The 23,243-nt window shown below is 41.0% G+C and overlaps 1 protein-coding gene across 2 annotated transcripts in view; it reads right to left on the bottom strand.

Annotated features, from left to right (window-relative positions):
* Positions 1 to 23,243, bottom strand: part of ephb1 (EPH receptor B1) — a 151,331-nt gene that overhangs the window by 55,225 nt on the left and 72,863 nt on the right. For both annotated transcript variants that reach the window (XM_020595730.1, XM_020595731.1), the window contains exon 4: positions 3,384 to 3,539. In XM_020595730.1, coding sequence (XP_020451386.1) covers positions 3,384 to 3,539 — 156 coding nt within the window. The remainder of the gene's footprint in view (positions 1 to 3,383; positions 3,540 to 23,243) is intronic.

Here is a 23,243-nt window from a genome sequence, read left to right as displayed (position 1 = left end):
ACTAATACTGTCTGAGGCTGAGGGAGTCACAGATAGACTGTGCGTTTGTGTGTATGTGAGCATGCAGCACAGTTTGGGAGATGGGGGTGCGTCCCCAATAATTTGCCTGATACAATGTGAAGATGCAGAAGCATTTCCTGAACTGAGATAAGGATAACATAGACACCCACATTTGTTTATACAGTAACTCCAAATGAACTATCTTGACTCTGGATCCGTAAAGCTCCAGATGTAAAAGAGAAACACAACGTCTCATTGTTGAACATGTGTGCAAGCATGTACCACTAGTCTGGAGCATAACTTCTTCCCATCCAATACAAAGATTAGAGTAGGGCAGGGGTAATCGGCCAGTTGACTGCTGTGCTCCTGGGAGCACCCATACCCGACAACGAGGTTGAAATGGGGGGAGGATAGATTATTTGTGCACCTTGACAGCTCACTCATCTTTTTCTTTGAAAACACAACATGGAAAAAAGGAGAGGCAGTGAATATGAATTAAACTAAATGGCATGATGAGGAGAATGGAAAAACAGATAACCTCATCCTTTCATTCAGAAATTTTAACGGGTTTTGTTTGCGGCACGAGGCATAGACGATGTCTGATATGACTCGAGGGTTTCAGGGACTAGCCAACAGATATGAATAATGAGGAACAGTCACAAGATTCAGATTCAAATGTGGCCATGGATCAAGAATAGTGTAAGCCATCAAAACCATCCTATTTTCCTTCTCTTTTCATATATTTTTGTTGATTCAATTACATTCCAAAGATTTGCCTCATGAAACTCATTGGTTAGTGGCTGGCAGTGGTGGTTTCCACACTGTAAACATGTGCATATACAGCACGTTTCCTACTAAATGACACTATGCCTCACTTGGACTCTCTCTCATACATAATCATTTTGTGGGCTATGGGTAGTACTTCCCTAGACAGCTCTTTTTGCAAGTCCTCATTCCTTCTAAAGTCAAACTAAACCTTCAAATATATGGATTCAAATCTTAGATGGACTCATCCCTCCCACTGTGTTGATGGGATTTTTTTTTGTATCTCTGTCATTAGTCTTTCTTTCCCATCACTCCCTTCCCTTCTCCACTGTTCCTCACACCAGGATGCTCCATCACTGCATCCCTTCTCCCCTAGGCACCAATCAGCACTGGTTTCACCACCTGACTCCCCTCAGTTACCACTCAGCTTGTCATTCTCCTACTCTGACTCATACATTGAGAATAACCCACTGGCCCAGCATGCTGGCGCTGGGCTGACCACCCGCCACTGCATCATTCTCACACACATGCATTAATTCTTTTTCACACATGTACACCCAAGGGGAGGTAGAGATACGTCAGACTGGGACCAGGAGTAGGAGACTAGGAGAGGATGCAGTGCATTGAAAACCACAGTCCCAAAGCACACTATGCAGGGTAGCCAAGCTGAGAGGAGCGGGCTTCACGCTCTGAGATGGAACGTTTGGCGTTCCTCCCCTAAGGTATGGGCTTGAGTCAGCACAAGACAGAAGATCGGGATAAGAGGGGTAGTTTGAAATGCATCTTTGGCATGAAGCCCCCCACTGACAGATCCAGGGGCTGGACAATCCATCAGCAAGCTAATCAGACTGATGTGGAGCAAACAGGGACCGTGTGCCTCTGACACTGCAGCTTCTGCTGTTACACATTGGTCAGATTTAAGCTACTCTAGCAGTGCTTATCAGTACATACAGTATTAAAGAGATTCTTAGTAGGATGATCTCACTACCCCCTCTCCCCCCGCTGAGATCTAGGGCCAAGCATCAAGCTCAGGTGCTATGGTTCATCTTTCAGAGAAGGCTTTGAATGTGCTGTTGCATAGGAATTCCGTTAGCATGAACAGAAATTAAACATAATTGTTAAAAGGAGCAGCACATTTTGAATACACGAGGGATGTTTTTTTAAATTGGGATGCTGTCTCTTGTAATAAATATTGTATATTCATTAGTGTATGCAGTTGTAATTGTGTAATTGTAATTGTGATAGTGGGCATTTTTAATTTTTTTTTTTTTTTTAACTTTTGAACAGTTATGTAACACCTGGAATGTGTTATCATTAAAAACCAATCTTAGCCTAAATGTTAGGTTTTAAAGAGGACTGAAGCTATACTTAGCATGAGTGGAAAACAGTGTGAAGCAGATGAGGAAAAAGAACGGAACACAGGAGAGATGACTAGAAGGGAAGTGACATAACTGAAAGCAGAAAAAAAGTAAAAGGCTGCATTTGGAGACGTAGCACACATTGGAGGAATCTGTTCAGGAAGCTCCACAGGGGAGTTGTTGTGGAGATTGCTTAGGGAAAATTTAAGGCCTTAAGGTAGAGGCAAATGCTATACTTGATGGAGCATTCACAAACTCACCAGGGAGTTGTAGTATACCATGGGAGGGTGGTGAAAACTCAAGGTGAAAGTCGGGTGTCATCCGCTGAGAACATCCAAAGCCTAAAAATGTGGATGGTTACTCTTGGGAAGTGTTCAAACGCAGACAACCATGCTGCATTTGGGTTCCCCTGCAGCTTTAAGGCATTTAATTCAAAGTTATAAAAGGGATACATGGCAAAAGAGGCACATTCAATACATGTTTAGCTGGGAAGGCTACACTACGCAGCTGCTAACTGCTTAGGAAAGGAGCGGGTTCCTGAGCCCATTCCTGAGGCCAATTAGCCAGGCCTCTGTGAATAAATCAGGACTAAATGAATATAAAACCACACTAATAATACTTCCAGGTCTTCTGCTATAAGGAGAATAAACCATTAAGACACTCCCTGGTGGAAGCGAAAGAAGAGTCAAACCGACTTTTTGGGGGTCTAACAGTGCTCTCCTTCTGTGTAACTGTGTGTCAGCAGCGAGGTTTAGCATATTGCTTTTACATCATATTAAGATAACGATGATACTACGAGAGGCCTTATTGGATCTCCAGTGGCTAATGGCAGGACAGTGTCGAAGCTTCGCAGCATCTGCCTGAGTAATTAGGACTTCTGGGGATGACAGCAGACAGAAAGGAAGAATAGCAGTAAGAAAGAATGTCAGAGAAAGGAAAATAACTGAGGAGTAACAGAAAAGGAAGTTCACTGGCACAGTGATGGAGACGTTGATGAAGGAAATCATGCAATGTCATTATTATGACCACACTAAGAAGACAACTAAGGATCTAGACATCCTCATTTAAATGCTACTACATATGGTGGTTTGGTGACAATGAAAAAGAGACACAGAAGGAGTGAAAGAAAAACAAAATCACTCTCTATACTGGACACACTTTCTCATTCAATTCACTGGGAAAGTGTGTCCAAACGTTTGACTGCTAGTGTCAGTGTGCGACGGTATTAATGCTATGCATGTAAATGCATGATATACTCACTAGTGCAGGGTTCATCTGGCTGATCAGCATCCCCACGGTAGTAGCCATTGCGACACACACAGATGGTGGCGGCCTCGGCTGTGGAGCGGCTGTTAGGAGGACACTGCAGACACAGACCTGGACCCTGGGTCGACTTGAACGTACCTGGCGGGCATGCTGAGAGAAGAACAAAACAATGTCAGCAAGTGAACTAAAAACACACATACAGTATATGAGTCAGGAATGTGGTTCTAAGGTATTTGCAAAAATGGTGAGCAGAAATGAACACAGAGAGAGAAAACAAAGTTCGACCTGACTAGGTTCTAGTTCCGGGTGTCTGTGTTTTGTTTATATTACTGATAGCATGGAAATGCTTGGCTAGTTTGGTTTGTTTTCCATGTTGTTTTCTCTTTTAGATTAGGAACACAGCCTGCTGACTCTGTCACTTCTCTCAGAGACAAAGAACATACACTGATCAGCCATAACATTATGACCACCAGCTTAATACACAGGAGTCAATGTGGCAGTTGGTTGGTATCTGTGTCACTCTGCAGGTCACTGTGCATCTACTGTGAATTTGTTTGCTTCCATAGTTCTACTGTCAGGAAGAGCATGAATGTGTCAACCATTTAGTGAAAAACTTATGTAAAAGGAGTCAAAACTGTGGTCGTGAGGATGAGTTAGAAAGAATTTTTTGACAAATTCAACAGCCTCCCCACTCTAGGTGTGATATCACCACTATAGCTGCTGAATGTTTCTCCATAGAGACCAATGTGCAGTGTTTCTCATTTTCAACCATTTTAACAAAGACTCAAACAAAATGTAATCTTTTGAAAAGGATGAATGAAATGTAAAAATTTAATCTACAGTAGGTCGACCTCATCATCAGTGAGCCTTGGGTGTCCATGACCCTGTTGCCACTGTTGGTAGGTACTAACCACTGCAGACTGGGAACACCCAGCAAGACCTGCAGTCTGGGAAAAGCTCTGACCCAGTTGCCATCACAGTTTGGCCCTTGTCAAAGATCAGATCCTTAAATTTGCCCGTTTTACCTACTTCCAACAAATCAACTTCAAGGACTAAATGTTTACTTGCTGCCTGATATACCCCAAATGCTGACAAGGTGCCATTGTAATGAGATAACCAATATTATTCATTTCACCTGTCAGTGTTCATAATGTTATGGTTGATTGGTGTACATGCCTGCCAGTGGTCGGCTATACATGAGACAACATCAAGCAAAGCAAAGAAGGCAAAACATTATTCCCTCACTGCTGGGACTTTGTGAAGGCTGGCATGGTGTGTCAGAGTCCTAAATTCTAAAAGTCCAGGTGGAGGACAAAGAATATTGTGGCTGATGTCACTGCGCCTAAATATAGACAAAAATTTAATCAATTTATCCTCATATCCCAAAAGGAATACACAGTGGAGGGTTTCTGCAGTGTGTGGAAGGATTTACTGACTATAATAACCATGATAAATGTCTACTATTTTAGTAAGTTTACTTATGGGGAAGAAAACTAGGGGGGGAGGGGGGTTATACATTTAACAGGACAAACATCTTATTGTTTCTCCAGCTACATTTATTTGCCTGAGTAAAAGTAAAGACAGCATCCATTCATACTAGTTATTTTCCTTTTCTCATGGACTAAACTGTGACAGCAGCATCTGAGTAGCTGTAAAAAGGAGAATGGGTGTGGTAAAACAAAGTACGCACAGCCGAGATCAAAAACAAAATGTCTCATACAAAGTCTGTGGACAATGACAGACTATCGGAAAAACAAAATGATGAGCCAGTGGTTAAGTGTTTCCAGATATTAGAAGCAAAAGGGATCGGTTAAATAAGTACTGAGTCATTGCATGTCCTGGAGCTGTGGCTATGTGAGAAAAACCTTTAGAGCTTTGTATCAACAGGCTTTTAAGATGTAATTAAAAATTTTATGCTTCATTAAAAATGCACTGAGAGACTGGTTGTGAAAGCAACAGCCATGCTGTAAAAAGGGCAGGATCTTGTTTTATGACTCCTCCATTCATACCATTCAGTCTGGCTCTCAGATGGGTTGTTAGTGAAGGACAGAGCATAGGACAGCTACAGCAAGCAGGTGAAGGTGAAAGAGGAGACATCATGCATGCATGCATGCATGCACATGCGCACACACACACAGGGAGAAAGAATTCAAGCTGCTGTCTGCAACAGTGGCTGCTCTCCCATATTCTGTGGTGTGGCTGACATATACACCAGAGGCTAACTGGCCGACCTTATGTCTGGTCACACAACAGTGTCTGCACGTGGTCACATAAGAACACACATGGTGTACATGACCGGACCACAGGAAAAGGATAATCACCTTTATTGGCCAAGTATGTTACACACAAGGAATTTGTTTCCGGTACAGAACCGATGGCAGCCATCTACGGTACCAACTCAACTGATGGCTCTAACCATCGGGGGGGTTCAGTGTCTTGCCCAAGAACACTTGGACTGGAGGCACCGAGATCCGAACCTTCAACCTTCTGGTTGGGAGACGACTGCTCTACCCACTGCACCACTGTCACCTCCCCACAGCACCACTGTCACCTCCCCACAGCAACCACAAACATTATAAGGCTGCCCTCAGAGCTGTGAGGCAGATCACAGCTGCAATGCACAATGATGGCAAAACATACTGCACAGTGTTTGACCTCCTCTGATTTGTAATATACATGCACAGATTTCATGTGTGTAAAAGATCAAGCTCCTCCTAATACAACAATAGTGAGACTCTTAAAAATCCTCCCTGACCATATGGGGAAGCATAAAGCAGCTGCAGAGACATTTTATAAAGCAATAACTTCTACAGATATCAAGAGATTACGAGACGATAAAACAGATCAAAAATTCATTTTCAGCAGGTTGGTAGGAGAACTTGTGTCATCAACTTTGCTCTATAAAATTCATACATAAGGGTGAGCAGAGAACCACTCGCACGCACTGTACATGGCCATCTTTTGCTCTCTTTCACACACAAAAGCAAGCCTAAAATCTATTGCCCCAACTCTTATGAAAAGGGATCACAATAGGTTGTTCACTGTGTGTTTGATGGATTGGGAGCAGAATATGTGAATCGGGATCTGCCCTTGGGCTGTATGTTTACAGACAGACAGTAGCCTGGATGCTCATAAATGGACAAAAGTCAAGAGAAAAGCAGGGGAGGCTGTGCTGAATCAGCCATCTGAGATAGATGTGCTGCGAAACTGACTCAAGGCAAACTGGTGAGCAGTAGAATGCATATATAAACATTCTTTTACTCACACGCACACTCAAATAAGCACTCCCATATTGGCATCAATATTATCCTCATGTCCAGAATACAGTTACTGAACTGATGTACAAAGCGACACATCTAACCACTGGTGACCCCATTAAACAAGATGGCACACCCACATTTTCTTCCACTTCACTACCATATAACATGTTTTACAGAAGTCGAGATAATGATGCTTCTCCTTGAAAAACTAAAGATGCTGCGATCAACATTACAGGAGGGAAGATAAGTGACAGCCAGGCAAAAACAAACACACACAGAAAAACACAACACCCACCACAGGATGAGCATCCATCTATATAATAATTCCTACCTTGGAGCTGAGACTCTTTCTCTAATTCACACATAATATGTGCATGAATCCTAGCATTAAATTCATTAATTATGCACCTACTGATGTGCCTCACAGAGCAAGAGGGAAAAGGAAACAGACATGGGCAAAGAGAGAATGAGAAAGTGAAGTGAACAATGTTAGGAAACCCTCAGAGGTCTCATTCTAAGGGCAGGCAGCGGTGGGCTGAGTAGCATTAATGCCTCATTGAATTTGGAACTGAGCCTAAAGTCTTTTCTTCTGATTTGTGGATATTTAGATTGGAGGAGGCCAGGAGTTCCTGTCCTGCAGACGAAAAAAAAAAAAAACAGACTCATCACTCATCAAATGTGGTGGTTTTCAGGGACAGGAGGGGATAGAACATTAGATCAACAAGCAATTAGTTTCCCTTGGGGAATTTTAAATGGGGGGAGGCCAGGAGTTCCGTTCCTGCAGACGAAAAAAAAAAAAAACAGACTCATCACTCATCAAATGTGGTGGTTTTCAGGGACAGGAGGGGATAGAACATTAGATCAACAAGCAATTAGTTTCCCCAGTGGGAGAATAACCCACAACTGAACTGACTTCATGCAGAAACAAAACATTCCTTCCTTTCAAGTGGGCTCCCTAGGATTTTTTTCTGCATTATTCTCCTCCTCTCCTTCTCTGCCCTCACATCTTTTTTAAATCTACCCCACAATGAATTACTCTCTCTGTTCTCCCACCTTTCCTCCTGTTGTTGTCTTGCTTTGATTGACAAGTTTGAATCCTTGTTATGTTTGGCTGTCTTTCACCCCTTCTCTTCTTCTGCCTCTGGCTCACTTTGCAGTGACTTGAGGAGAATATGGCAGCTGCGGATCACTGCCCGCTACTCATCACGGTCTACGCTTGGTAACCTTGTGTCACAGCAAGCCTGACCAGGAGAGATGAAGTGGCCATCTCTTCACTGTCACTTATTTTCCCAGCAGGTACTCTTCTTCTTTATACTACTGATAATGACAACAATCTCAATCTTAATGTAGTTCATAAACAAACATGCAGTCCAACTTTGTATACCACACTTTCCTCATAACAGTGAAGTGGTACACGAGTACATTAGCAATATGAGCTAGTATATGTGAGCAAGCTCCAAAAATGGCTCATTTGCAGAGCTGGGAATTTGTGTGCACGTGACAGACAAAGCAGTGTGCTTATATAGTGTATAATACAGTGCACACTGCAGGAAATGCATCACACATGGAAGCTCCCCAGCTCATATGTTTAGACTGAGCAGTTGCAAAATGTATACAGTATGCAGTAGCCCATAAGAGTCTGAGGTAGTTGGAGCCATGGGATTTATGGAGGCAATGGAATAAAAATTACATTCACTTGTCATGCAAGCATCACCAAATGGAAATGTACAGTTAGGAACTGCTGCAAGCCAGAGGCAAGGATTATGAGTATGATGGGTTTAGAAATGTCTTTCCACTCAAACCCAATCAAAGTTACAGTATACTAGGTTGTCCTCCGACTCTTCCCCACTCTGAAGTATGCATGATGGTTTAAACCACTAGAAATGGCTTGGCAGCAAGTTGTGGGGAATGAATGCAAATGCGTGTTGATGTGGAAAGGTACTGATCATTTGATAAATCTGAGATTTGAAGGAAAGAGTTCCATTTTGTAACAGAAGTTATTAAAATTTTCTCCAGCACACCAACATCGACTGTTACCATTAAAGTTTAGCACATTAAAGCTGAGTGACTAATATTAAGACATTTTCTTTTATAATATGGCTAATAAAAATCCATGTAGCATATCTACTAGACAGACAGACAGACAGACAGATAGATAGATAGATAGATAGACAGATAGATAGATAGATAGATAGGTAACAATGGTAAAACACTCAACTCGACTTTGACCTGGGGTATTCATGAGTTGAGACTTGACTTAGGTTTGAGAAATGTGACTCAAAATCTCACAAAGAAATGTAAGTACATGAATGTGTACATTAGCTAAATTATTGGCTGATCAAACTTTAGTTAGAAAGCTAATGTAACGTTAATGTAAAGAAGAGTTTTTATAGCCGTGAAAAGCATGTCTTCTTAATTTGATAGCTAAGATTTAATAGCTATGACTTGATTTGTGACTTGCTTGACTTATAGTAGGGAATCAACTTGACTTACTTGATTCTCACGTCAGTAACTTGAGACAATTTGAAATGGAAGCTCTGCATGAGGTCATAGACAAAACATTGTGTCGGGAGTATACATGACCAGCAGAAGGGCACAAGCTGACCCTTAAGTACAATTCTCGGTCCTTCAATACACCCTTAACCCCAGCCCTCATCCATCAAATGGGATGGATCACAGTCTTTAAAGGCTCTGGAGTCGTGCATACACCCAGTTACTCACAAACACACATACAGACAGGCTTATGATCAGGTCAAGACCCCAGTTGACCCCTACGTCACCGTTTTGCTGCTCAGTCACTCAGAACGGCCGCTCTCTCCCACTGATACCACAGAAGGTTGCCTACACACCGAGATCAGTTTACGTGATAAATATGAAAATATCGGTTGAGTGGTGAAAAGAACATTTGTTTAACAAAGGAGACATAAAACATGACAGGACAGCCAGCATCTTAAAATAAAAATGCAATCAGTGCTGCAGCCTATTGCTATTCAGGCTTGCGCTTCTGTCATTGTTCATTTTCTAGCTATAATTCGCATAATGAACTCCTTTTCCGACCCAGTTGTTCCATTTTTTTTTTTTTTTACAAGGTCACTAAAAAAACACATTACAATTATTTGAGACTGCTCTATGGCTTGAAACAAAGGGTTGTCAGAATCATCATGAAATGACCTCAGGATATTAAAATTTGAGGTAAACTAAGGTTATAATTTATTCATTCATAGAAAATGATTCAAGAACAATTTTGCATAAACTGCTAACACGGGTCAACAGGAACTAAAAATATTTCAGTCCATGATCTGAGACTCCAGTGTATGTAACTTCTCACAGGTGTGGTCATTTCCTTTTTACTTGAAGGAATCCAGGGCTCATAGTGGTGACATGACTTAACAAGTCTGGTCAGTGTAAGTCTCCACTAGCCCTCTGTCATCACCTTCTAATCTCACAAAAAGAGAAAATGTTGGGAGGAATAACAGAGAGCCGGAGAGGTTTTCTCAGGAATAAATGGATAGTTGAAAGACTGCAGCACTTGGAGCATACCTCATCTGCTTTTGTTAAGGTCTGCAGTGCTGAAGAGTTCTTCCCACCAAACACTCCCCTTGATCATTAATCATCTGTCCATTCTGGTCCTGTCAGAGCCTCTCTTCACAGCTAAAACACACACCCCACACCCACCGCTACCAGTGTGCACACAAAAGTCACCCATACACATAATTCATACACACAATTCCTCTTCTCTGCCTTACCAAAACACTGTTCATCTTGACATACCTGTCCCCTCAACTAGCTAATACAGCATTGTCTGACACTGCAGAAACCCCAGTGAACAATACTTAAATCCTCTGGAGAAAGTTATCCTCCAATTAGGTTGGTTTAGGAAATCCACACAGTGCTGTATTACTGTGTAGTCTTGTATCAGAAGAACACATTAAGAGGAGAAAAACAAGAAAAAACAGACAAATCAGTATTTTGACATGTAGTCAAGGCTTAATACTGAGTAAATAACAGTTTTACTCCTGCATGCATGTAAACACAATAGAGTGAAAACTATCTCTGAATTGATTCAATAGAGGGCAGTGTAGCAGTAAAACAACTCAAATATGAGACAGTTTCTAGTTAAAGACAATAAATAAGCCTGAGTGTGATTCTTCCAAAATAATCTGTTTGTTTCACATACAGATGTGAAATCCAACAGTCTGACAGCTAATGCTAATGAGCAGAGCAGGTGTCTGCCAGACAACGAATACAGGAACTGTTAACATTAAGGTGTGTGTGCGCATGTGTGTGTGGGTGTGTGTGTGTGCGTGTGTGATCCTTAACAAGCCAGTGAACAATTTAGCAGACAGCCCACGCCCCTGGGCAGGCTGTTACCATGGTAACCTCACAGCCAGTATTTTTTGGCCCACACTTTGCCTTTGAACAGCCGGCCAATGACGGACCAGCAGACAGGGAAATCTGGCTTATTGAAAGTGCATGCATGAGTTGTGTGTCTGCATGTGCATTATGTATGTATGTACTGTATGTGTGTGCGTGCGTGTACTATATAGCTATAAAATCTCTTAGCTCCACACATGTCATAACCAAGTGTTGCATTAGCAGTTGGCCACTCTCTGGTGCGCTGGGCACAGCTGCTCAGGTCAATTTTATTTCTAGGAAGATGCAGCTATGTGCCAAGGCACCGGGCATATCTTTCAGATAGAGGAGTCATTATAGAGGAGCAAGGGAACGAGATAGAGGAGCAAGGGAAATAGATAGAGGAGGCATTGGTATTCCAGGAAACTACTGTGCCAATCCATCCCTGGCCGGCAGGGTAGCAGAGAAAACCTCAGTCCCAAACATATCGCCGCTCAGCAGGCAGTAACGTGTGCTTGCACTACAATCTACACTGTAATCAGAGCCTAACTGTGGACTGAGCAGGATCATAGACCACTGCCAGCTAACAGAGAGAAGAAAGACAAAGATGGAGAGTTAGTTTATAATGGGTGAAAACTGTGAGCTAGGACCATTTTAATGTCAGTGTTTGATAGCAATATGATTACAGTATTAATTTGAGCCAAGGTTTACACAGATAAACTTACAAAAGCCTCCTACACTCCAGACACATTAATGTGTTGGTGTAAAGATGCTCATGAACTTTATTGTCAAATCAAATCCTGTTTGTCAGCGCTCTTACAAAAACTGTCCATTCAGCTATCTAGATTTTATAACCAGATCGTTGTGTCGTGTGTTGAGTTGTCTGCAGATCATGACGTGCAACGAAAGTTGGTGAGAATAAGGCCATAAAATCAGCAGCTACATGTCCTATCAATTACCTTGGTATTCTGTCAGGCAGTCAATAAAATATATAGTCCAAGATAAATAGCTTTCTTTGTGTTACCATTCCAAGTAGTGAGAGACCATTAGCTTCCTCTGTCTCAGCACTTGTCTCTTTTTAAACGGATCTAACTCATTAACTTTATGGTTAGATCAATTAATCTATAGCAGTTAGCCAAAGATGCCCACTCTTGCTCTTTCTGCTCATTTGCTGTTGTTTTGCACAGAAGTGTCTATAAAATTTACAGCCGAAAGACCATTTTCCCTGCTCATAGTTGTGACATGAGGAGAGCTTAAAATGTAGATTATAACAATAAATCAGTAAGATGGGGAGAAATTAGGGACAGCGAGAAAAAAAAACAAACTTGCTCACTCAGAAATATACCATTGCCTTCTGTATACAGCTTTCAATCAGCCGGTCCAGTCTTTTGGCAACACAATGACCCTTTGTAAGTTTGTCTAATGCATTAAATTAAGTGCAGGTGCCAATTTTATTTATTTACCTATCTATATTTACAGAGTGTAATTGAAAAAAGACAAACATGAACAAAGATTCACAAGGAAAAAGTGTATTATTATTATGTATCTACCTTATCTACAGTAATGCTATAGCATATGTACTTTAGACCACTGTAAGTGATTACGACTGATTAGGAAAAATAATAAACAGCATAGGTAAGTGGTCTGAAAAAATGCTCTTCATGTAAATGAGAATTTTGTTTTGCCATTTCTGATCTATTAGGCTTTGTTGTTTTTTTATCTGATGTAATCAAAAGAATTATGCTACTAATAGAAAAAAAAACATCTGGTGAATAGTATAATTAAGTAGCTATGAGTAGCAGCTACTAAGCAAATAATGTCTTATTAGTAAATGGAAACTATGTAATTAAATTTAGTTACTTGTAGTTTGAAGATGCTTTTACATTTGTATCTATGGAGCTCAAGCTTTCTGCTAAATTGTTAGACATTCACACTGTAATACTGATTAAATATAAAATACAAAATCCACCTTCAGGTGTTATATTAGACTTTTGTATTGGAGTTCATACATGTATCTCAACAGATCTGATCCCTGAGTCAACAAGATCTACCCCAAAGCTTTTTTTTTATACTGACTACTGAAATTTTTTTTATCAACTAATATAAAATCATTCATTTATCTTGCAGGTATATGTGTAAAACCCATATTTATCCTATTCTACAATCCAAAAGTGAACAGTCTGTTGGTCGGTGCATGGTAAAGAAGCAATCTGCCCTCTGGTACCTATAGCTCTTACAATACAATATCACCCAAACAGATGCAGTGAGTCAACAGAGTTGGTATGAAGCCCGTGTGCTTACGCTGCAGAGAGACCGTTTCTGTGCTTAAAGATAAGACAGCCAGGAGGACATAACATCACTATAGTTTCCTGAACAGACACAAGATTGGTGTTTTTTTAAAAATGAAATTAGCATAAATTGCCACTTGCTTTTTCACAATTAATGGCCATGAATGTTACATGAACACAATGCTCTATGTATTTAATTATGACAGTATTTGCAAAGGAAATGTCTTAAAACAGTTGCAGGATCATAGGGAGGTGGTTGTATTATTCATTCCTCCACCCAGATTTGATACAATAATCCACTTGTTTGAAATAAAGCTGCTTTACATATTTACCACTTATACGCACAAACTGTATACCACTGTACAACAGGACAAGATGATAGTGTCAGTCATAAAGCATTTGAAAACTGTTTAAAGAACCAGGAATATAGCATTGTAAGGAAAATTTAAATAATCTATTTTACAATTTTATATGCGCAGATATTAATATTTTGATCAAAAAAAGATGCAAAAAAAAATGGTGTTAATACAATGATAACCCTTACCTCCATCCTGATCCATTTGAAAAGCCCTGATCTCATCACTTCCTCACAAGTCAATTTACAGCAATGTTAAAATGCTTTGAGAATTGTTCTAGCAATAGCTTCAAATACCCATGTGTCCTAAAATACCAAGCCCCTTGGCTCAGGGTTGAGGCCCTGCTAATGAGTGTAGAGGCCTGTAAAAGGCGGGGTGACTAATTATGCACATCTGAACATAGCAGAGGAGACTGATAAAACAACTGGAAAACAAAGGTCCCCTCACTGTTTACCATTTTCTAATTTGATTCCTAATTGAGCATACATAATACAGTGCTTACACCAAAATAAGACAAAAGCCAAGCAGCCATGGCAGAATCACACAGCTGAGCACTTCCTACTCTTCCCTCCAATGATCTCAGAGTGTAACCATGGGAGGCCCTTCCATCCCCAACACCACCACTGCACAGAAGTGTGGTGATACGTCTCCAATTTATAACCTGTGGTGTAAACATCTGCACCCTGTCATGTTGATCCTGACACTGTCACACAAAGAAGCAGTCAGAGGCCAGAGGTTAGCGGTAGAGTGGATGTGGAGGTGGATAACAAGAAAGGAGCGTAAAATCATAGGTACACTTTCTGTTCTTTATACTGAAGAACAGAAGAGGGGTGGGGCGGCATCAGCAACACAATGATGGTGAGGTCATCAGGAGCTGCACTGCACCCTGGGACGCGGATGACATCAGCTATCACAAAAGCAGCTACAGTCACACTCCACAGTGAGATGTTCCTCTAGCTGCACTAGCATATCTGCTGTTCTTCACCCTTGCTGCTATTATGCCTAATGGGAAGTAATGGCAAAATGCTCAGTGTCACATGAGAAAGCACAAATTATGTGTGAAGCGTGGGAGAGGAAAAGTGACCAGAGCAGGGAAACAGAGTGTGAGAAAGAGAGAGACGGCAAAGTGGGGAAGCGAAAGCAAAACAAAGTGAGAAAGCACTCAGGAGTACATCTTGTCACTCAAATTGTTGGTGGCAGAGTCCCACAATATGTGTTGTGCAAAGCAGCCATTTCTCATTGCATACTAAGTGACGGCCAAGCTATTATTTCTAAGGCTGACAATAGGCAAAAGGGAATAAAGAGGCTGGATAATAAATGCTGTTTAGAGAAACTACGCATCTGTCCTGCCCAACAGAGACAGCTCCATTCATGTCTCAGGATGGGTGTGCTTTTACGCATACAAAAACAACAATTCTGTTGACATCAGGCCCAGACATGACCAGAAAAACTCAATAGATGAATGATGTGTATTGAAATATATTTTGCCTATTGCACAAAAAACAAACAGACGTGTTCATCAAGTACTTTACTGCATAGCATGAATGAAAAGAGGTTTACCGCATTCAATGGCATGCAATGCACCTGCAGCCACAAAGGTACCAGGACCACAATACATCTATATTTGTGTCATAGTTACATCTACAGTACATGACCTCCATACAACGTTATCAAAAAAGCTGTCGCATAGCATGTCCAGATGTGCACTAATAAACAGAAACTGTGTGTGATGGTAACTGAATCCCCCACCTGTCCAGTTCAGGACAGCACTGACCTTTATCAGCCACCCTTGGTCAATATGCTCTAAGCTATGAAATGCGCTCGTTTGGTGTGATTGCATGTGTGGGTGTGAGTGTAGGGGGTGGGACCTCTTTACACTACATGCACATCTTCACACATCGTCGGATTGATGGAGACAGGAAGTCATTCATTAGGATGAAGAGTGAATAATGGACAGTTACGGACCAGTGCTGGGGGAGGACCACAAAATTGGACTTAAACAAAAACAGCCATCAGAGCAGCTGGCAGTCTGCAGGACAAGGCGGAGATTTCTAAGCATCAAAGCAGTTTCACAGTGAACTGTTTAACACTGGTTTACACAGATGGTGTGTAATAATTACAGCCCTAAAAAAAACCACTCTGCATACGTTAATAAAACACTGTAAAATATTCATTCATTTTTCAGTCTTTTTCTATATGAATTTTGTATAATCCTTTGCAGGCAGTACTAAAAAAAAACTAAGATTGCTAGAATGCATGAAAAACAGTTTTTATTTGACAGATTTCTTAGGAGCTCAGGTCTAACTATCAAATTCTGTATTTTGAATATTATTCTGATATTTACATGCCTTTGTTCCAAGATTTAATCATGACAAAGGTACGGTAAATACAAATATAGTGCTCAGTAAACCATGTTTGTGTCGCTGACCTAACTTGTGTGTGACACATTCTCATTAGGCCTCATGACACTGTGGATTTTATGAAAGACATCACAACAAGATGACCAACTGGGAAACTGAAATGCCATGTTAAGAAGGTTTAGACTGGAAGAGAGCAGGATGTTTTTTTCTCAAACGGTGCCACTGCTGTCACTGAAGGTTCAGAAAATGCTGAAAGCTTCATTTTCTGATGCAGTGCTACTGAAGGTGATAATGTGCTTTAATTTATGTTTGTGTGTGCATCATTCTTGTAGTCAGGGCCATTGACATGGGGGCGGGGGACATGACACAGGATCATTTTTCCCAGGCCCTGGGTCAACCTTTAAATAATCAGCCAGAATAATTGGTCAAAAATACATATTTGTGGAACGTTACATAGCATTTGACTCACCTAAAAGCTTGTTATTTTTAATTTGCTAATTTTCCTTGACAAAAACAATTTTACTTCCCCCAGTATAATGCAAAAAATTGTTTGCTCTGTCAAGCTAAGTTGTAGCTTTTACTCACAATGTATCCAGACATTTATGCAAGGGCTCTTTTAAACTTTGCATGTCTACGCATCCAACAATATGTCCAGTGCCATTTTATGCATCAAACCATGGGGTGTACATATACACACTTACTCTAACACACTGTAAGTACTGCAGGAAACCCTTGGGTTAACTTATCACACCCACCTCTGAAAACACTCCTTCCCTGGACAGGACATACTGGATTAGATGTGATCTTTTTTTTCTTGACTGTGTCTCAAAGGTGCAAGATTAAATGCTATTCCCACAAATGGCTTGAAAATAAATCATACTATCCATATACACACACGAAGAAATTTGCACACAAACTGTCACACATACAGTGCATGAACACACACATGCATTTTCATTCCTCATGGGGACTTCAAATTGACTTACATTCATTTCCTGGAGGCTTATCCTAACCATAACCATACCCACTACCTGCCTAACACCTAACCTTTAGTCTAACCTCAAACCAAGTTGCCATTAAATTGATTTACATGGAGGAGAACAGCACAGTCCCCACAATGCACGACTGTAAATGGGTTTTAGTCCCCACAATGTAAGTAATACCAGGCACACACACACACAGAAACACATAAATACAGAGAAATGCTCACATGGGAGATATATAACATGTTGGCACACCCAATCACTAAAGCACCTGTATGGTCCAGCGCGTCTGCTCTTTGTATTTCAATCACTGAATCGATGGTTCTAAATTGATTGTAGCTGAGCAGGGGCCAAAGATGTTCCCCCTGGCTCGCTGCCCTGGCCCCATATTGATTAGATCTGAGAGAGCCAATTGCTTTCACACTGGATTAAGGTGTTCCAGAGCAGTGAGCTGGGGGAGAGATAGAGTCAGAGACAGAGAGGGAAAGAAAGAATAGACTTCACAGCTTGAGAGACACGTTAGCAACGCACCAATATCAGGTTCAACAATACTACTAATTAGATAACAATCCACTTCTAGGAAGACGCCGTGTAAGCACACATGGATGTGTCATATATACTGTACACACAGAAACACACACACACACACACACACACACAAAATCAAAGCCAAATCAAAAGGGTTTACATTACAGTGAGTTAAAAACACATGGCATAGAAATGTAAACCAATTTATACATGCAGATGCTATGACACGAATATTTGACATTCAGATATGCCTACAAACACACACACACACACACACCTCTACACTGAAATCCTTCAGATCAAAAGGCACTAACCCAGATCAAGGGTGTAATCATATTTGACCCTGGAGCTAAGCAGCCCAGGGCAACAGCATTACACTTCAAAGCTTCATTATGAGTTTGTTACACATTCTAACTCCAAAATCTTATGCACTGTAACCTGGAGGAATCAAACCAAACTTCAGTATCAGCCAACATCACTGAATTCACCAAACTTCAGTATCAGCCAACATCACAAGATCTGACTGACCAGGATCAAATGATAGATAAACTGCGAGATGTGGAAAAATCTCTTTTTTTATTCTTGATAAGCTCGTCCTTTATATCTGTCTATCATGCATGATTTTGTCATTCAGTCATCTTCCTCACATCCATATTCCACTGGGGGAAGTGTTAAGTAGGACATCCTCTCAACACCCCTTCAATCGTCTTCTCCATACGACAATTAGCTGCTCCTGCTTGGGGCTTTTTTTATAGAAGAATGGGAAGGGAGTAATGGGACTAAAGAGGCCCCGACCTCAGCCAAGACGAGCCCTTTTGTTTGGCTGAGGTCCCCCTCTCAAATCACTTCCACAATGGAGAAAATTGCAATCCAGATTAAGCGCTTATGAAAATGAAAAACTGTGCACACTGAGAAAGGGCCAGCACAGACAACGTGGACCAGGGTCACGAGAGCCAGTAAAAAGGCCCCTCACTCTGAGTGCCCATAGAGGCGTTTCTCAGGGAGCAGCAAGCCTATTCACAAGGCATTAGGGGCATAAAAGCATAACAGTGACTGTGTGAGTCAGGCAAGCTCAGTATATGGTTAATACCTCTTTTGTCACACTCCCTCTATAACTGCTCTCCTAGCAGAACACGAGAGAAAGAGGACAGTGATAGAGCAGGAATTAAAGAAGCAGAAAAGATGAGATAGAGAGGGGAAACAAGCGAGGGAGCGAATAGGATTTGCTGGCCCATTCATGCTGTGATGGGTTTAAAGCGCATACAGCCATATGGGCATGCATGTGCACACACTCACACAAGCATACACGTACACAGGCAGACTCAGTAATATCCATATAGAAAAGCTGCTGATCATCTTGTTTGTTGTAGTCTGACATGACACTTGGCAGACACAATAAACTTGGCGAGAGCGGTGAAACTCAACCTGGCCAAAACACACAGTGATAGGCCGACCACAGTGACCAGCAATATAAAGGTAGGGGAGTAAGAGATAAAGATAGGTAAGGTGAAAAGAGAGAGGGAGAAACAGTCGTAGAGATTGTGAAATTGACTGAGTGCATGAGCATGTGTGCCTTTGTGTTCCTATCATTCTGTGTTTGGTTCATTCCCCAAAGGTTCTTATTATGCTTCGCACCGACTCTGACACAAAGGGAGCGTCTCTATATCTCGGCCCATCCAGCACCCCCAGAGAACATTCTAGACACAGCAAATCCATTTGTTTGTCAGCTTCTGCCTCTATTCGAACTTGGACTAATCAGATAACATTCTCTTTGAGAAGCATACTACTGTGCAGGCTGGCCTAGCTCTACAGTAACTCCGGCCCAGCACTAAGATAAGATCTCTGCTCTTTCAGACAATCCTTTTTCTATTTGTAAGCATTGTGCACATAGACATCATAAAACTATGATAGAGGGTATACGTTATGAAGGTGACTCCCAGAACATCAAATAATTATCTTTCCATCCATATCATTTGCCAAATAAATATGAGCCTTGTACTTAGATGTAGTGGGTTCTAAACTTCCTCTTGAAGGGTGTTGCCAACATTGTTGGCTCTTGATTTGGTTAAAGACTATAAGAGTGTTATTGTTAACTGCAAAATATGCCTTGGGGATAACTGTGAATTGACTAAGGAACACATCCAGTTAAAAGTCAACTAATTTAAGCCTAGCAGCACAGAGAGGTGGACACCTGAGAGTCGACAGACTATGAGAGACATACAGAAGACAATATACCAGGAAGCACTGTACAAAGGAATATCCATTAATTGCATGGTGTGAGTCACAAGGTAGCTTTATTTCCATTGTCAACGATACTACTGAAGAGATTTTGTGAACATTTTTTCTGAAGTATTCTCCAAAGCACAGTGAACCACGAAGAAGTAGTGTGAGATAAGGGCTTAATAACTGTTGAGTGCAGAACATTAATTGAACAGTGTGTTTTACTGCTGATTTATTTAGTGAGGACTGAAAGGTCAGGACTCCTCATAATGCACTTTAATATGTAATAGATGTAAAAAATAAAAACAAAAAACAATTTTGTTTAAGCTTCTTGATATTATGTCTTACTGAAGTTCTGTAGACTATGCAATAAATGCAATTGGTTAACAAGAGATGATGTTCACCCCCTGCAACATGTGTGCACACTCAACCTGTTGACACATATGTTGTTCACAATCAGCACACAGTAAAATCATGATGGATGTGTGATGGCTTTTCCTTACAAAATGCAGGCAAAAATAGAGTTTAGCGGACCTGATTAGACTATATAAAGCCACAATCACTTTAGAGAGTTCACTAAAGTCAGGTTAACTTAAGTGCACACACAAATGCATATGAAGTGCCACACAGCTCTGACTACAAGTCTGGCTATGCTAATTTTGGTGTGGGAGAAAAACTGCAGCTCCCCAGCCAGTGTGGGAATTCAGTAAACAAATGGAGCACAAAGCACAACGTGCTCAAAGAAAGGATTACCAAGTCGCTCTCTTTCTCCTTTTTTTACTCACTGCCCCATTAACACACACACTCACACACACACACAGATGGACCCACACTCTGCCACTCCCCTATTTTGGTTTCAAAATTCATTATTCATGCGTTGTCTTCTCCAGTGGGTGTTTCAGAAGGCAGCCGTAGCAGAGGGTCCTTGGCATGAGGAGTGACAATAAAGCCAAGATAAATAATTTGTCACAGGGATGTGTCTGCCAGATTGAGCTTCATTGGCTCTTCCTGGCTGTCAGTCTGAAAAGAGACGTTTCCTCTGGTTTCTGCAGAACCACACACCCTGAGCCCAAAAAGTACAGGCTGTGTTTACTGTCAGCGAAAACATGCAATTACATGCACACAATGACATAGCGCGATGTGGATTATGGTAGTCATCTAATTGCTGGATAATTGTATATTGTGAGGGTTTTGAGGTTGTGTTTAATATGACCTGCCTGGTTACAGGGAGCCAAGTTGGTTTAGGATTAGGCGTGGTGTCATAACATAAATTACACTGACATAATTCTTCTCGTATGTTTAATCATGGATAGTTAGGGAGCACTTAAAGTGGAACTGAAATGCTATTTGCTTCAAGTGTGTGGGAATTATTGCAAATATGATTAGGTTATGAAATTGGACACGCAAAGTTCAGCTTGATGTGATGGAAATTGTGTGTACACTACTAGTCAAAGGTTTCCCATTTACTACTCTCCCATTCAATTCACCAGGAAAGTGTGTCCAGACTTTTGACTGGTAGTGTACATGTCTTTCATGTTTGTGTGTGTGGATTTGTGTATCTGAGTGCAGGCCTTCCACAAAAGAGAACAAACACCGTGCAAGCTTTGACCCAAAGTCCAGAGATTTTAAGCTTTGTATTTCAAGCGCCAATGTGAACTGACAGAATTAAGACAAAGTATGGAAGAAATGCACTTTTGGTTGACAAGATTTGCTTATTGCAAAAACCAGTCTGACCATGCTGACTGTTTGCTGAGCAGATTTAATCAACCCATCAACTGGAACTATAATCTGTGCTTCTGCCATTAACTACATAGGCTTGTAACTCTGGGAAACAGCCTATGAGACAACAAATTCACACAAATGATGAACTGAATTTCATATCTTTAGCACTAAAGAGACAATTTGTCCAAATTACAAAAAAAACAAACATATTTTCTTCTCATACAAGCTTCATTGATCATTTTGGTTTTATATATCCAGGTTTTGACATAACTCAGAAATTACTGCCACCACTTCAGTGCAATGGAGACAGAATTTTGGTTTGTGGGCTTCCAGTACATCATTAAAATGATCAATAAGAACATCTTCTTTCCCAGCTTGTCTACTTTACTTTTAAATGGCCAACCACAGAACACAATAGATTTCATTTCTCCCTACTCAAATAACAATCGTGAGGGAACAGAGGAGCCAGAAAATGCCACAGATATATATCTCAAAGCGAGGTGCATAAAACCAGAGCTAGTCACAATTATAGATGACTACATACTGTAGCACTAAAGGTAAGGGATCAAAATACATTATACTTTTTTTTTAATAAACTGGGTGAATTGACCCTTTAATCTCCTGCAGAACTAGAACATTTGGACCTTGTCCCAGCCTGATATGCTACCACAATCTTTTCGGTTTCTTTCTTGTCTAATTCTCACTGCATGTGGAATGAACAGAGGTACAGTATATTGGCCCTACTATACTTGTAATTCAATTCTAATTAGATCATCAGTCCACAAGTTCCACAACATAACCTTGACTAATCCACATCTATCATCCAGCTGCTGATAACCTCCAAGAATGGATGATGCAATTTCCTGGAACTGAAGTGTGTCCCTCTGCTGTCAAAACCAAACAGGCCTGGCTGTTTTATTAGCAGAACAGTGAATAATGATGGACACTGATCAGGGAAGAGGAGGAGGAGGGAGTTTTTATACTTTCTTGCAATGAGAGGTGGAGGTGTTGAGACAGTTTTCCTAAGAAAATCCACATTTCTCAACTTTTAACTTCTGGGCTCGTGAGGAAAACACAAATATGGTATAAGATGATGTCTTTATTATGTTCTTAAATATGCAATCATATTTTAAAAGCATAAGGTGAAGGGTTTAAATGATGGGGGTAAGAGGAAGTGGAGAACCCCATAGTGCTAGACTTTTGTGTTTTGCCAATAAGGATGTATGGCATAGGCAAATGAAGCAGAGCCCCAGCCATCTGCTGAGTGTAAGGGGTCCTTTGTCTCTCTGTCTTACTCACTGGCCTGAACTCCCAGTTCCATCACTGAGACAGGAGTGGAAAGGAGAGGAGTTGACATATGAGGACTGCAAACACAACTGAGACTGAAGTAGAGGAAGATGACTGAAAAGGAGTTGGTGAGGAAAATTGGAAGAGATGTTGGGTCAAAGTGGAGCCTTGTTGAAAAAGTTCCTGTGCAGCAACTAAGAGAATGACCCAGAGAGAGATAACAATGAAAAGCTTAGAAAAAGGGCCCAGTGACCAAATATATGACCTGCAAGAGACTGAAAAAAAAACACATCAGCTGAAAGGAAAAGCAGAGAGAGTGAGAAATAATAGGAATAGGAGTATGTGTCCCTCCATGGGGCATAAGAACAGCCCTGTGTGTGGTAGGCATTTCCATTTAATGCGAACACAAGCTCCGGATTCCCTTTGCATCATTAGGGACTGACTCTGTCATTGCACTGAGTGTAGCGCATCTGTGTTTGGGGTCATTATCAACACTC

Source organism: Monopterus albus, unplaced genomic scaffold, assembly GCF_001952655.1.
Source record: "Monopterus albus unplaced genomic scaffold, M_albus_1.0 scaffold28.1, whole genome shotgun sequence".
Lineage (NCBI taxonomy): Eukaryota > Metazoa > Chordata > Actinopteri > Synbranchiformes > Synbranchidae > Monopterus > Monopterus albus.
Note: the sequence above shows the minus strand (reverse complement) of the source record. Positions and strands in the feature narration are given on the sequence as shown.